Source organism: Bos grunniens, chromosome 8 (genome assembly GCF_055505025.1).
Source record: "Bos grunniens cultivar Pamir isolate PY7600 chromosome 8, Bosgru_T2T1.0, whole genome shotgun sequence".
Lineage (NCBI taxonomy): Eukaryota > Metazoa > Chordata > Mammalia > Artiodactyla > Bovidae > Bos > Bos grunniens.
The window spans coordinates 60,010,001-60,026,367 of NC_141172.1; the positions used below are offsets into that span (position 1 = coordinate 60,010,001).

At 32.8% G+C, this 16,367-nt stretch overlaps 1 protein-coding gene across 7 annotated transcripts in view; it reads left to right on the plus strand.

Moving 5' to 3' along the window:
- The window catches only part of ZCCHC7 (zinc finger CCHC-type containing 7), a 258,032-nt gene that overhangs the window by 222,915 nt on the left and 18,750 nt on the right, over positions 1-16,367 (plus strand). For all 7 annotated transcript variants that reach the window (XM_086415923.1, XM_086415927.1, XM_086415924.1 and 4 more), the window contains one exon: positions 1,223-1,258. In XM_086415923.1, the coding sequence (XP_086272049.1) occupies positions 1,223-1,258 (36 nt within the window). The remainder of the gene's footprint in view (positions 1-1,222; positions 1,259-16,367) is intronic.

Here is a 16,367-nt window from a genome sequence, read left to right on the forward strand (position 1 = left end):
CTTTTATCATTAATAATGGTATAATCAGAGATTTTGCCATTCAAAAGTTATTTTCTGAGTTATTACCATGCCCGTAATATTTTAGATTGTATGAATCATCTTTGTTACTTTTATCACTACCCTGAAAAATAAAGAGGAATGACAAATTAAGTAAAGAATTGTTTCAAAGATTATAAAGGTTTAAAAAAGATATAACTCGCTCTTGATTTTACGTATGCATATGTGTATGTATATGTTTGTGTGTGTATATATATGTGTGTATATATGCATTTTTAAACAAAAGCTATAAACTCACATCCACTTTAAGGATTGCCATTTACTTAGCTTGGTAGTTTAATTTGTTAAAATCATTGCTGTCTTATAGTTATTATTAAAAATATTTTTTGTCTTCAACAGTTCTTTTTCTGAGACAATAATAAACTGATCAACTATTCATGAAGAACTTAGAAAATGTGTCTCTTTAACAGAGTCATAATTTAAGCATAAGGAAAGATTTATATGTGTGTCCATAAGGAAGTATCTCCTAACTGGTTTTTGTTGCTGTTGCTTTTGCTTGTTTTGGTTTTGTTGTTACCTATTCTGGCTTCAGTAAATCATTCTTTTACAAAATTATTGTGGTTTTATTGGGTTTTTAAAGTTATATCTCTATAAATGTAACAGTGGAGAAGACTTGACTTTTATGGGAAAAGTCAAGATTCTTAAAGCTGTCTTTTGTTTTGCTTTTTTAGTTCTTTTTTATGTATTTCATAGAGTATAGCAAATGATTAGGTAAAACATCAGAAATTTATAACTACAGTGAAGTCTTCTTAAAAGTAGTTGCTATTAAATTGTTTTCTATCATACTACCAGGGTTCAAAATGTTCTTTTAAAAGGTGTACTTGGTGAGTCTTATTGATTTTTGAACACTGCTGTTCATTTATCAGTTTAACTGAGTTATGGCTCTTAATCACATCTTAGTGCCCAAAACTTCTAACCTGAAAAGAAAAAAAGAGAGAGAAAACTTTGTTACTGGCTTTCTGACAATGGCAGGGAGTGTGTTAAACCAGTGTAAAATTCAATTAAACTGTCTAGCCAGGTTTTTGAAGCTGAAATGCAGACCCTTTCTGTTAAGCTTCTTATTTTCCTGTGACCGACACCGGTGGATGCTGGGTTATGCCAAAACCAACAGGCTGTAAAGTACCTTGTTTCATGCTCGCAGCTGATCAATATTTTTATTTTCCAGGCTTGCCCAGAAATCTGGAGGCAGTATCACCTAACGGTGAGTAGAAACACCTTTTTTATTTTCCCCAAGACCTAGCCTATTTACCCTTCTCTGAACTGTTGACCATAAAATATAGACAAGCATCTTCTACTGGAAGATAATAAAAATCTGAAGCATTTTTGCACTGAGAAAGCAATAATATACTTTTTCTCTTCTCCCCTGCCCACTACTCTGTCCTTTATTTTCCAGTTCTTGAAAGATTTTCATTGTTTTTTATTACTCACATCATTTAATGATTACATCATGGTATTTCTCAGTTTTCCTAGATAACATTCATTAAAGGGGAAAAGTATGCTAGGAGCAAAAAAGAACAGTAGTAATTCAGCAATCCAGTGTCTTTAAAATGTTGTATTATCTACAGTCCACAAGCATACTATCCACACTATGTTCCATTATAATTTTTCTGGCTTTACTGAAAGCTTTACACATTATGTTTTAGTGAAGCTAGAAAAAACTTAATGTATCTTTCACATAGAACAATTCAGCTGTCATATCCTTAAGCCCTTCTTGACTTACTCAAAATGTATAAATATCTTCTTTATACCATTCAAATTATTTAATTCTTTGGTTTCCTTTTACTATGATTTTAGGCCAAGTAGAAGCAGAAAACATAGTCTGCTGAGGAATCAAATTGACTAAAGCTCAATAATATGAGTCAGTTTATTTTTAATATTTAGCTTAAATAATTTCAGTAATTCACCATAGACCCACTAGTCATTTCTTTTAATATATTAAATATGTTGTGCTGAGCAAGAAACAACAATAAAAATTACTCTTGTACTTATACAGTTATGCAGTATATTTAAAAGCAGTTCTTTAAAGTTTAACTTAATGAAAAAAGTTTTTTGTTTGTAGGAGAACATAGTAAAATAGAAACGGTAAAGTTTTTACAAAGCATGTCTTCTTTCTGCTCTCCCCTTAAGAAGTAAAAACAAACCAATAAGTCGACTCAGACTATCAGTGTGCCTGTTACAAGCCCCAGAAGTACAGCAGGTGGTTTGTTTTCACATTCTGTTGTCACTGTTTACTTTGTTCAAAGATTCTTGGTAGAAAGCTGTAATTCCTCTACTATCCTTGATCCCAAATTGGGTTTTGTTAAAATTCTTTAGTGTTATCCCCTACTCAAAAATAAATAAATACACACACATGTGAGTGAGCACACACACACACACATACACACACATTACACATATTGTTACAGATATAATGCATATGAATACATTATGTTTGTATATAGGTAGCAGTTTTTTTTATCCTAACACACTATGGTGAAATTCTTAGCCTAAACTTAACTGGAATCGAGTCATGTATTATACTTTTCACTCTTTGGAACTGTATAGCAAGTTTTTCATCAGCATTTTTATTAAGTAATAGCCTAATGTATATGACATTGCATTAATTTTCTGTTTTCCTGTAAGTTAGAGAATTCCAATCATGAAAAACTTGAAGTGTAGGAAATACCATTTTAAAACTATTCTTTTCATTATTTGCACCTGTATTTTTTTTTTGTATAACTATCATAGAAGGATAAAAATCAATGTTTGGTATAACAGATATTTTAAGGTTTGTTTAATATTGTAGCTTTTGAAAAACATAAATTATAAAAGGAATAGTTAGGAAAAAGTAAAAACAAAAGGAATTTGCCTTTGGAGAAATTACAGTCTATTCTATCTGTAGGTTTAACAAAATCATTTTGAAAAGTTTGTCTTAAATCTGGGATCATGATTAATTTTTCAAAATAATATTGAAATAACTATCACAATTCTAAATTATCAAGTTTCAAATAATAAGTAATTAAGTGTTAGTTTCCTGTGCAAGCATAAATGCAAAACAAGTATATTTATAATCGTGTACATCAATCCAGCTAAACTAATTATGCATATAGGCAATATCCTAATGTGTGCAATTAAGCAATATTTAATCTTGAATAAAAGCAAGATACATGATGATTTTAGTCATCTTCAGCTCTTTTACTAGGCGATGGACTGCCATCTATTGACTCATGGTAGCCCTCACACATGAATGTGGCATCAATCAGGGCAGTGACCAACTAATGAAGCCCAGGTTAGAACTGCTATTGTATAGTCATTTAAACTAATCTTCTTAAAATTGGATATTTCTACACATAATCATTGATTAATTTCTTTTTCTAACCAAAATATGCCCATTTCTTATTCAGAATGAACTATGCTTTCTTTTTTGAAGGAAGAAGTGGATTTGTATATCTGGTTTAGAAATGTTTACATTTGAGAAGCTTTTGATTGCATTTATCTGAGTGCCAGTCAGTGAGGATAGAAGGACATTTACACAATCTAAAGTTTAACTACTACAATTTAAGATCTATCCAGGAATCACTTTCTTTAAAAAAAAAAATCTGTAGGTTAAACATAGTTTTATTTCTCAAACACACAGGAAAGATGGTAGAGTTGACTGGTTTAAATGAGCCTGTGAAATCAAATCAGAAATTCCTTAAAACATTCTGAAATAAGAAAATTAAAGAAGTATTCACTGTTTTCAGTAATTTCATGAGAGGTCAAATAAAGTCTCCTTTATAACTTATATCTGAATAATAGCTTTTTAACCAGACTTGACTAGACTCACTATACTAATAAAGAAAAAAGAAATAAGACCATCATCCTAAAGGGTGCATCCTAATAAAACTCTGGCACTACATATATTTATATATATCCATGTTATAGCAAATATTTGGCCATGTCATTTTTCTTTATATATTTATTTAGTGGCTATAAAATTATATCATATAATTTAATGACTTTAGATTGTCAATTTGTAGATCTGCATGGGAAAAAGAATAATATATGATTTTTATTTAGCATTTAAATAATTTTTCTGAATAGTTTATGTATTTACCTCCTTCAAAAAATGTTTAGAAAGTTTTGTAAATCTTCAATAATATAGCACTGTTCTTGTATTTTAATTTCTGTAATATTTTCAGATTTTGGTAAAGCCTAACTTTGAATATTCTTTTTCATCTTTCAGATAACTCATTCTAGATTTAAAAAATTTCCCTCTTTAACTATTCAAGAAGGAAAGTCCCTTCCCCCATCCCCTGTCATTTCTAGTCTCATTTATATTAAAAATCCCAGGCCAAAATGGCCACCAACAGAGTTTTACAACCAACAGAATTTTTAACTAGTAGAGGCTATAATTTGACATGTTTTAGACATTTTGTTAATCTTGTTTTTAATCTACTTACTTTAAAAAGTAACCAGGAGTTTGCTATTTGGGGGGCAGATGTATTAAGAACCAAAAAGGACAATACATCTTTTATGTTTAATTTTGTGCTTGGATTTCTTTGTGTGCATTGTTAAAATGTGTTACAACCTACTACCTTTTATTTTAACTAAAAGTTTAAACAGGAAGCAAATGTGACCTTTTTGAAAGAATCAGGTTTTGAGTGTTTCTTTATATAAAATGTTTGAAATACCTAGAACTCAAAAAGCAAAATACTTGCTCTCAGGGACATGAACAGAAAGGAATAGCTTCCCTGTCTTCCTTTCTAGTTTAGGAAAGGCTTGTGACCTGCATTTACTAGTAATTAATAGTAGTCTTACCTGAACTAATTGAATGCCAGAGTGTATCTTATGGACCATCACTAACGATATCATTTCATCTTGCCACTTAGTTTTCTCTCCTTACTTGAAAACATCAATTTAGAAATGCGTTCTTTGGATTTTCACAGTATGGAAATGGGAGTTTGAATGTTACTCTCTAAAACATTCTCTGCCATACATTGAATAGGCAACCCTAAATGCCAACAGATTCAAATTTAACTTTAGAACTGTGTTTTATAGTCCAGAAGGAAGGACCAAGAAAGTGGAATTTCATTATGAGGCAACAGCTATACAAAGGCATTTATCCTGGAATTGTGATATCAGTTAGGGTGGGTGACAGTTTTCTACCTGGCTCATATTAAAATGGAATATATTTTAATTAACTTAAAATGTGAAAAAAAATGAAGAGTTAAAAGAGCTTCAAAAAGTCAGCCTCAAGCCAAAACCTTTTCTTTTCATGGACAAAAATCTTTCCCTCTTTTTCTCTTTCTCTCTCTTCATTGACTATATATTGGGAATCCTAGATCTCCTAATGAGAGCTTCTTGGCTACATAAACAGAACTGCAAAACCCACAAGAACCCCATCCACACAGCGGATATCAAGTGCTAGGACTTTGATTTTTCTTCCATGTATGTGTGTCTATGGAAATAGAACTGGTTACATACTGTGTTTTAAAATGTCAGATACCTCCAAACAGAGTGAGAACTCAGCCTCACTCTATTTTAGAATTATTTAAGTCACCTTTTTCTTCATACTTTTTTTTTGAAGACTGGCATACAAATTATCACAAACTAAGACTTTATAAATTCATTTTGGAGGCCCTTATTTTGGTCTTTCAGTTCACTTTGCCAGCTTCCTTAAGAACTGGAAATACTCTTGTTTAAATTGTAGGGCTTTTTCCTCTGTGTCTTGAATCACTATGGTTAAGTGTTGTTATTAAGATATTACATCTCTGTAAAATTTTTCAGAGTTTTAGTTTTTATTAAAATGCCCTTAATACTAGAACACTACCATAAATGTGAATGTACTATGCTCTGAGGATTCAGATTGTACATGACTGTTTTGTAGTACCTCAGGGCCATCTTTCCATAGTAGTACTAGAAAATAAATCATGCTGCTTTCTGTTTCAGGTTACTTTGGTGTCTGAATAAAAAGAGTTTTCTGAATAAGCATTGATGACTTATTTTCTAATATTCCATTTTGATAGCAGAGATAGAAAATATATTTATACAGTGACCAAAATTTTTAAAGATTTTTTTCAAATGGAAAATTTATGTGAGTACTTTAATATTTACTTAAAACACTCACCTTGTTCTTAAAGAATTTAGTGTCACCATTTTGCTAATAATTTTTTAGTGCAATCTAACCATGTTTTGAATTTAGTATAAAAGATAAATACTACATTTAAAGAGTAGGTCAACTGATTTTTTTCACTAGCATGTTGGACCACATTTGCTAGAACTTATCATTGGAAGCAATTGGAAAATGCAATTTCAAAGCAAATGAAACCTGGAATTATCAATCTCAATAAATGAGATTCATTTAAAAATAAATACAATTTGCCAAATCATCAAAAAGCAATTTTCGAAAGCTTCTGTAATAGGAAGGGGGAAAAAGGTGAATGTTGTGAATTATAAATGCATATGTTATTTTTACTCTCACAGTGTTTCCTCAGACCTCTAGACATTGTATATACACAAACTTATTTTTGAATTTGAATAGCATAAATTATTTAGATTTGAATATAGTTTATTTCTATTTATTAAAGCACATGAGAGAGCCTTCATATTTTTATTTTGTCGAAGGAATATTGAGGTGTCATCTCCTTCAGTGAGAATGCCCAACTTACTTGATTTCCAGTATTTAATGCAAAAATTAGTTTGTTTTAAATGGGGAATCAATATGGCATATTTTGAGTAGTTGTTTTAATATATTTAAATAATATGAAGTGCTTTATGAAAATATTCTAATGTAGATTTAAATGTTTCAGAAGAAATGAGAAGTATGCAGCATTCACACAATCTAGAAAAGATTCTTTATAAATATTTTGTCCAGGAAACAGCTGTGTTTTTGTCATTTTCTAAGTATCTTTAATGTCCTAATCACCCATTATTGTGATTTCTGGTTTTTTTAGGTAGTGCATGTTGCTAATAATAAACTAATTGAATCTTAAGCTCTATTACAAACTTCCTTTCTTCAACTGACAAAAAAAATTCCTGTGCTGTTTGTATGCCCCTTAGTGGCTGGGAGCAAAGTCTATTACATATAAGACATATATTTACTATATGGGCTTCAAATTTTACTTCCATTTTAAAATTTTAAAGAAATACCTGTTGCGGTTTATATTTTCTTACCTGTTAATAAATGTTTCTTCTAAAGATTATAGAAACATGGAAAATTACATTTGGGCTTTTTGCTACTCTTTTTTTCTTTTCCATAGTGTGTTCACCTTTATACTTAGAAAGGAATTATAGTTAGTCGTTATAGGGGCAATTTCTTCTTGATACTTAAATTTTGTTACAATTAAATCTCAATTTCTAAGTATTTATAATTTTAGCATGTATAACATTTTAAAAATATTTTCTTTCTTCTCCTTAAAAAACATTCATCATTCATATAATCCCAAAGAAAACTACATTGTGTTTTCCTTTGAAGCTCTACACTTTGAAATATTGTTCCAAATATGACAAAAGTTAATGTAAGCAGAGAGCCTGAGAATTTTCAAGATTCATGAAGTTTAATACTGCACAATAATACCTAGCTGTATAATAAATTAGAATTTAAAAATCTGAAATGTTGAATGCTTATTTTTTGTCAGGTTAAATACACGTTAAGAGTATAGAATTATTAGGTAGGACAATTTTAGCATATTCGAGTGATTGTTATTCATATGTGCTTTGAACACGTGGTTCATGCATTCCTTAAATATATTCCAGGTGATTGAGCTTGTCATGATCTTCTCTGGACATTTCAATGCAAGAATAAAAGTATACTGGACCAGTGATATTTGTAGTAAGCATTCCTTTTAGTAGTTGTGCATGTGAATGACATGGTAGATTATAGTAATTCCTAACAGGTCTTAAGTATATAGGAATTGATTATTCACAATCATGATCAACTATAACCTTTAAAGGTTTCGTTCAGTCATTTGACTAATCTTCAGGAAAAGGCTCCTGAAAGAACCCCTTGACTTATTGACATGAATAATCTCTCTCAATTAGTGTTATATTTTCTGTTATGATATAAAATACAGTTGTAAACTTAGGTTGAATTAAGTTTCATATTTTAAAAGCAAAATATCTTAAATTACTGTAAGTTAATGAATTGCTGATAAACCCAGATTTTAGACTTGGAATTCATTTGCCATTTGATCCCCAGATACCAGAAAGTCATGAGAGTTGCATTTTTGTACATTTGCAGATATTTTCTTCTAGCTGTTTTGAGTTCAGCATTGGTCCTCCAAGACCAACAACTCTGGTTTTTTAGAAATATCTAAACTATTAAATGAAGAAAAATGCTACATGTTTAGAGGACAGTTGAACAAAAATATTTTTTAAATATCTTTTGAATTAAAATAGATCTCCCCCTTAATTGGTATACCAATACACTACTAGATCACATTTGAAAAATAAGAATTATTCACTAAGAATGTTCAGAAATCCATATTAGCTTTGTAAAAAGGATTCATTGTATAAATCAATTGTTAATAAAGCTATCCCAGTATTTTAATTCCTCTTTTCCAAAACTCATACAGAATTAACTCTTAAATAGATTTTAAGGTCACCTTTATAATTTTGTAGTATATGGATGTCTATAAATACCAGTTTTACATAAGTATTGTTCCTTTACATGTATTTGTGGATTATCCCACATTTCTTTTCAGTTAAGGGAACTAAATTTTGGATTGTTCCTTAACTATATTTATACAATAAAATCTTAATTCCCTCCTTCTTAAATCACTCACATTTCATTTATTTGTCTTTATATCATATTCCTTCTCACATATTAAAGTCTTTAGAAAAATGTGCTGTAAAATTGGGGTGAAAGGGCAGGCTTATTTCTGAGGAAACTACTAGGAAATGTTTTAATCATAATATGGAGGAAAGAATGCCAGCTTTGGGATCAGACTGTGGTTTAAATTATAACTTTCATTTACTAGCTGTGCAAACCTAGTTAAAATATTTCCCTTTTGAGATCCTCAGTTTCTTCATCTGAAAAATGGGTATAAAGCCTTCTAGGGTTGTTGTAAGTATGCTATGAAATAATAAATGTAAAGTACTTGGCACAGTACCTAACACACAGCCTATGTTTAACACTCTGTGAGCTCCAGTACAGCCATCCCACAGATGACTCACTCCTGTAGAGATAAAACACTGGACTAGTATCCCAAACTCAGATTATGTATTTTAAAGTCTTCTATTTGCCTAAGATGAGATCCATAATGACCCTTTTCATGTCTGTCTCCTAAAAATGTTTCCTCCTTAGAGCTGTTGAAATGAAATCCCCATAAGCAGTGTCTTTTCTTAAAATTATTTACTTCAGTTTTCATTTTCTAGTTATTTATGCTCATCTTCTTTCTAGAAATATAGGTAACTTTTAATTAAATATAGCAGACAAGTTATTTTCTTAATTTGATTTGCCTAAAAATCATTATAAAGACTTTTTAAAAGTAGATCACAAACATATTTACTCCCTCTCTTAGTGAAAACGATGATATGGAATGTGTACCATTACAAAGATAAAATGATATCATTTTGAAAAAAGCACATTATTAATAAATGTATAATTCTTAAGTGGTAACTTCAGTGTCATCTGAATATAGTTATCTCTTATAAGCAATTATAATACTTTCCACCAAAGCTAGAGAGTTTATGTTTATCAGATTAAAAAAATGAAGCAAAATAGCATATCAATTTTTTGCCCTTCAGGTAAAACTGTTTCCTGTGCCTTCATATAACTGATGCCAGAAACCAGCCTGATTTCACAAAACATTGAGTTATAAGAGCTTGATCAGTTGTTCTGAAGACTCCCACCCATATTCTCATCTAGGTCCAGCAGAAGGGACAACAAAAAATTAAACACTTCCTCAATGGATGTGATTGATAGTCTTTCAAAGAGCATTCCTATTCCATATTCTTTATTTTAGGACAAGCAGGAGCTAAGATGGAGCATATTGTAAAAGCATTACTTCCCCCCCTTTAATCAGGTACTTACTGCTGTGGAATTCTCTACCTTTGTGGCTGGTGGCTAAGAGTATTTCAGTAGGATAAGCATGGGTGGGCTATCAGCAGGGGAAGAAGTATGTGTTGTAAGTCATGTGAAGTTATGACAAAAATGAGAATCTCGGGGCTTATTTGGATCCCCTGTGTATTAGCTAATAAATATAATAAAGCTATGGTTCTATTATTCTACAGTTTTTCAGTGGGATAGTTTATGTGCAATTATATGCAAAATATATAGGCAGATTTGAATATGTTAAGCACTGCATGTGGTTGTAAGATGTATATTAATGTGGTTTCTGTGTTTTATAGTCTACCCCAGTAAACATTCACATAAAATATCAATGGCTTCACACATGTATGTGTTCTTCTCTTTCCCTTCCCCCCACATCCTGTCTCCACGCCCTCCTCATCCCTCCACCCTTCATCAAAGCTTGTGGTCCTTTTCCATCCGTGTACTAAAAGGTTCTTTGTAAACCAGGCCATTTGTCCATCATTGTTTGGGGTCCAAACAGTGGTAAGATACCCTGTCACCGATCCCGAGTGCTATGAATGGCAGCTCCTCTCCGGACAATTGGCGGAGGGGCCGAGAAATATTCCTGAGAGGATTATTTAACCTTTCAATTTAGAGGGCACAAAGCCTAGCTGATTAATGAACTTTCTGATGGGCGCCGATAAGCGGATCTATTTCTTTATTTCCGCTAAAAGTGATTCCTTCTCCTGTCCATATTACTATAATCTTAAACATAAAATGTGGCAAATAGATTAAAAAACAGCACTAAAGAGTTTATCTGGCTGGCAAACTGAAGGAGCTAAATTAAAATTGGTAATGACAGCAGTGGCTCAGCCTCATATATGGTTTTTAAATGCACTGTGTATTTTGAAGAGACTTATTCTCCAGCACGACTGGTAATGACTGCTTTTGGTGCACAGTCTGGGGCTGGCTTCTGTTATCCCCACCCCACCCCACCCCCCACCCCCCCAAAAAAAATGAGTTGTGTTATCTGGATGGCTGCAGACACATACGCATCCCCCTTTCTCACTGCATGGGCAGACAAGGTCGATAGCATTACAAGGTATTTGTGGCAGTGCTTGTTTCAGTTTTCAGAGCTGCCAGTTTCCAGGCGGATTTGAATTACAAAAGAAGAAGCTGGCATGAAAATTGAAAGGTTTTATCGGCTGGTCTGAAGCCTCATAGCACGTTGCTTATTTATGCAGTCCATTTGCACCAGGAAATATAAAAAGGAAATACATTTTTAAAATAAGGCCATAAAGACCCAGATATGTTTAAGATGGCAAATAAAATATAGATACCTATAATATCTTTCCAGGAAACGATTTTCACTTAATGTTGCACATTACTTCAGAAGAGCATTTATGTTGCTGTCATAAATTTGTGCGTTTGTGTCACTATGTAGGTAGTCTCTGGGGATTAAGAAAGAAGCCTTTGCTAACTTACTTTAAAATTAAAATAGACGGAGGGATAGCTCTGCAGTTTGAGAGCTACATTGGAAATATTTAAATAGGGTGGTAAATTAAACTTAAACTAACATTTTTGCATTCCATGTAAAATTAGCTATGGCCCAGTGAATAAATGCCACTACCTTTGGAGAAAATTGGGATGCTTTTTAAGCCATGAAGATTTGGAGCATTCAGAGGGTAAATTAATGTGATCCTTACTGTCTTGCATATGTTCATTGTTCTCTGCTTACTGAGGTTTTCTTTTTTGTTGTTGGTTTTTTGGGGGGGAGGTCAAGTAGGGTTAGAATGTCATTTACAAAAGGAAAAACCATAAATTAATCAATTTAATAGCTCCTTATAAAACTTATGCTTAATTCATTTTAGTCTTCAAATATATTGTCTGTTAGATTTTGCCTAACACTTAACATTGTGAATATATTATCTGGTTGGGAGTTATACCAACTGTTTACCTCTATCCTTATTACTGTAGTGTAGTTTTGACTTGAAAAAGATACAGTCATGTAATCCCTTACACTGTAGGCTACATAAAATAAAGATATAAGTATACAAACATACAGTACTTCAAGGACTTGAATACTTAATGGTCTTGCCACACTGGTTATTTGCAGCCTTCAACCCATTGGCTTATAAAACTTAAGAGTGTCCAAAAGAGGGGTAGGGAGGAAGTTATGTGTACATAGGAAATTTCAAATCAAATTTCAAATCAGAATAAAGCAACATACTTTATTTGCTGCAGTTCAAATGAACACTGTTTTAGAATTCATCTTCCAATAAAGCAAATTGCTCTATTACTCTCCGCTTAACCATGAGAGATGCAATTTTTTTTTTTTTTGCAATTTTCTTTTTTACCAGTGTCTGGTACCTTTCTCATGTTTTCATGACCTGGACTAATTACTTCATGTAGTTTTTTTTTAACAGAGAAAATATCAAAAGCATACACGTCTGCTGCATGCTAATGATGTGCTGTACATTTTTTCATGAATTTTCATAAGGATTTTTTCTACGTAGCATGTGTGGCTTAATGATGTAATCACCCGATAGACTAGAAAATGCTCCAAAGGAGACGTTACGGTCTGTTGTGTACATAATACATGTTTCAAAAATCTGCCTAATTAAGGAATTACTCGATGGATTGGGAGTCTGTTGGGTACATGACATAGTTTTTTTAACACATAGAAAATACAGGTATGTCATTATATATGATGCTTTTAATGGAATTTTTAGGATATAAGGGAAATTAATGGCAATGTCTGCTGGAATACAATTGAATTCTTTTTTTTTCACTGAGGAAAAACAAAGCTTAAAAATCTTCGGAAGCTTTGTTTTAAAATGAGACTTTGTTCCCAAATCTCTCACAGGGAAGTAATACAATGAATATTTGTCAGAAATGGAAGGTTTTGTTCAAACCGTGGGTGGAGTAGGCCTGGAGTTCAGGTTGCTAGGTGTGAGGGCCCACTCCAGAAAACCACTGAAAACGGAGAACAAGATACTAGCCTTTATAGGGTAAGCATTTTTGCCTTTTCACAGACCCAGCTTTGGTTCAGTTCACTGCAAAACTATTTGCCCAACTTTAAAGTTTCTTTCTTTGATTCTTTTAGGCACCAGCTGTGATTTTCCTTGAATGTGTACCAGTTACTTTTCTGTTGGCATTTATTTTGTGAACAACACCAAAGGAAAGGGAAGGCATCCATTCTTTCCCTGACGACTTTTCATAAAACTAAATAAAATACTTAGAATACTATATCTGATTCTAGAGTTGGTAGTAAAAATAATATATTTAAATTAGAGAAGTATGTTTTAAATTCAAATTTTTGTTTTGTCCAAATGTGAAATTCATGACATTAGGTCACTTCAACTAGTGGACTTTGACTATGTGGGCAAGGTTTTGGATTGTTGGAACATTTTCTTGACAAATCCTATTTGATTACTTGGGTTGGATATTTTAAAATACATAAATATAGGAAGGAGGCTTGAGCTGTTTATTAAAAGAATAAATTAATTGGAAATATTTTTGAAAGAATAAGGTAGTTCTCAAGCATGAAAAGCATAATTGATTTGAGAGATGTGTATACAGATGTTCAGGAGGACTGAAGCTAAGCTCAGTGCGTTACTCAGTGTTACATTTGGTCATGAATACATTTAACTTCAAGCACTTAATGTATTTGCTTTTTAATCTATATTCATATAACAAATTATATTAATAAAAACATAGTCTAATCTTTAAGCATATGTATGATTATAAAAATAAGTCTATTTTGCATTCACAGGAGTAGAAAATTCCCTTTAATTAATGAAATTGATTGCAGATCCTATATAGTAATGAGCTTCAACTAGATACAAGCCCTCATTGGATCAAAGTCAGTCTAGATAAGGGCAGCCCAAGGTCACAGAGGGAGATCCCCAGCAGGTTCATTTGCATAAAAAATTACTGTTAGAAATAGGACACTGAGGCAGCTCTGGCGTTTTGATCTCTTGGCCTTTGTCATGGAGATTCCTGGTAGTTAAGGGAGTAAGGCCAGTGTCCCAGATAATGATTAACTGTTTTAATGGCATTCATTCATTCATTCCGCACTAACTACTCATGCAGAAAAAAGGGTTATGTAAAATGACATTAGAAGAAAATCATTTGTAATCGTTGCATCGGGCTGCACTTTGAGGAGACATTAGGAGTAAATCCGTGGCGTGGTAGGCTTACGCTTTATCTTCTGATATTTACTGAGTTTACTGGTGCATGAAAAGCTTTTAGCAAGAATAGCAGATGGGATGGACCTTTCATAGGTAATGCTATCTACCAGGTTATTACTTCTATATATTGATGGTAAAGTAATCTCCAAGATATCACCCTACAAATAAAGATTATTTAAATGTCTGTAACCAAAAAACAAAAACAAACAAAACTGCTTTCATAAATAGTTCATTTGGTTATCCAGTGGGTCAGTCTTTAGGTAAATCTTTTAACTTTAAAAAAAGTTCTAGAAAACTACATTCATTCCCTTGCATTTAACTTTTTGTCTGCAGTACAGACATGTATGACAGAACTTTGAACTTAGAGCTAATCAGTTGACACATTCTGCTTTAAATTGGACCTTTACCGTTAATTAAAAATAAAGACATGCTCCAAGGCAGAAGTATTGAGTCACAGATTTCTATTTCTAACACTTTAAAGAGCTGTAAGATTTTTGTTAGGTCATAGTATGAAAACTTGTCCACTGGAAATCATTATTGAGTTTTCAGTACTGTATTTTCTAATACAGAAATGTTCTCTAATTAGGTAAGATCTAGGCTGATTTCATTCCTATTAAGTCCTAGTACATGATAGCAGCAGATAGCATTTGTCATGTCATTTACTAATTAATTATTGCGAAAGTTTGAATTTCCATAGCACGATATAAATACTGTTGCTATTTTTATTATAATAATGGAAGTTTTTAACTAGTGATATTATTCAGATGAATGAACATTCAGTGTTTGCACTTCATCCGGGGCATAAATGAACAGTGGGACTAAATATGAAGCTTTTTGAATGAGATTACTTTCAAAATAAAATAAGTGTCAACATTAAACATGGTTTCAAAATCATGATTAGAAGGATCTCTCTGTTCCTGGTACTATGACTGATTCCTATTCTCTTTGTATTACTAATTCCTTCCTGGTTCTGCCAGAGTACATCACTCACCCTCAAGGTGAAGTATGAGAACTTACGAAGCTGTATTAATTTTTTCAGCCTTTTTAATATATCAAAGCATAATTTTATGAGTTCTCCCTTAATGACACAAAAAAATTAATGTTGTTTCCCAAAGTATCCAGACTATTAAAAATAACTAAAATGTATTGGATACTTACATGGTCCTTGCACTTTATATATGCATTGCTGCTGCTGCTGCTAAGTCGCTTCAGTCGTGTCCGAATCTGTGCGACCCCAGAGGGCAGCCCACCAGGCTCCCCCTCCCTGGGATTCTCCAGGCAAGAACACTGGAGTGGGTTGCCATTTCCTTCTCCAACGCCTGAAAGTGAAAAGTGAAAGTGAAGTCGTCAGTCGTGTCCGATTCTTTGCAACCCCATGGACTGCAGCCTACCAGGCTCCTCCATCCATGGGATTTTCCAGGCAAGAGTACTGGAGTGGGGTGCCATTGCCTTCTCCGTATATATGCATTATCTGATTATTAATTTATTAATACTTAGTGAACTCCTACTATACACCTAGGCCTATTCCAGGAGTGAGGGTACAACACTGAACAAAAAAACAGACAACATCCCTGCAAGTTAGGGGATAGGCAAACCAAATAAGTAAACAGTACAGGTGTCAGATGTAGTGAGTACCTTGGAGTTTAAAAAAAAAAAAGTGAAACAGGATAGGGAACACCAGTTGCAGGGAGCTAGCAGTGTTAAATAGGGTGGTCAGGAGGACCTTACTAAGAAAATAACATCTGAGCCAAGACTTGAAGGAGGCAAAGGAGCTTAATTAACCATGCTTATCTGGGGGAAGAGTGCTGCAGACAGACAGAGCAACATTGGTACTCTTTGCAATTTCCTCAAACTTAAGCAATAAAGTAAATTCAGAGAAATTCCATTAAGCTTTTGCTGTGTATCCTCAATCAGTAGCAGAGTTTCAGTATTCATGTCTACTTTAAATACTTTTATTGGCTGGATAATTCATGGTCACTTTCTAAAATTTTGGAGGCTGTAACATCTACTCATTCACCAGGTATTTATTGAGCATGTGCTGTGTTCTAGGTGAGATGTTGGGAGACTTTTTTTTGTCAAGAGCCAGATAGTAAATATTTTAGCTTTGTAGGCCTGTCACTGGTCTCTTACAGCGTGAAAAGCAG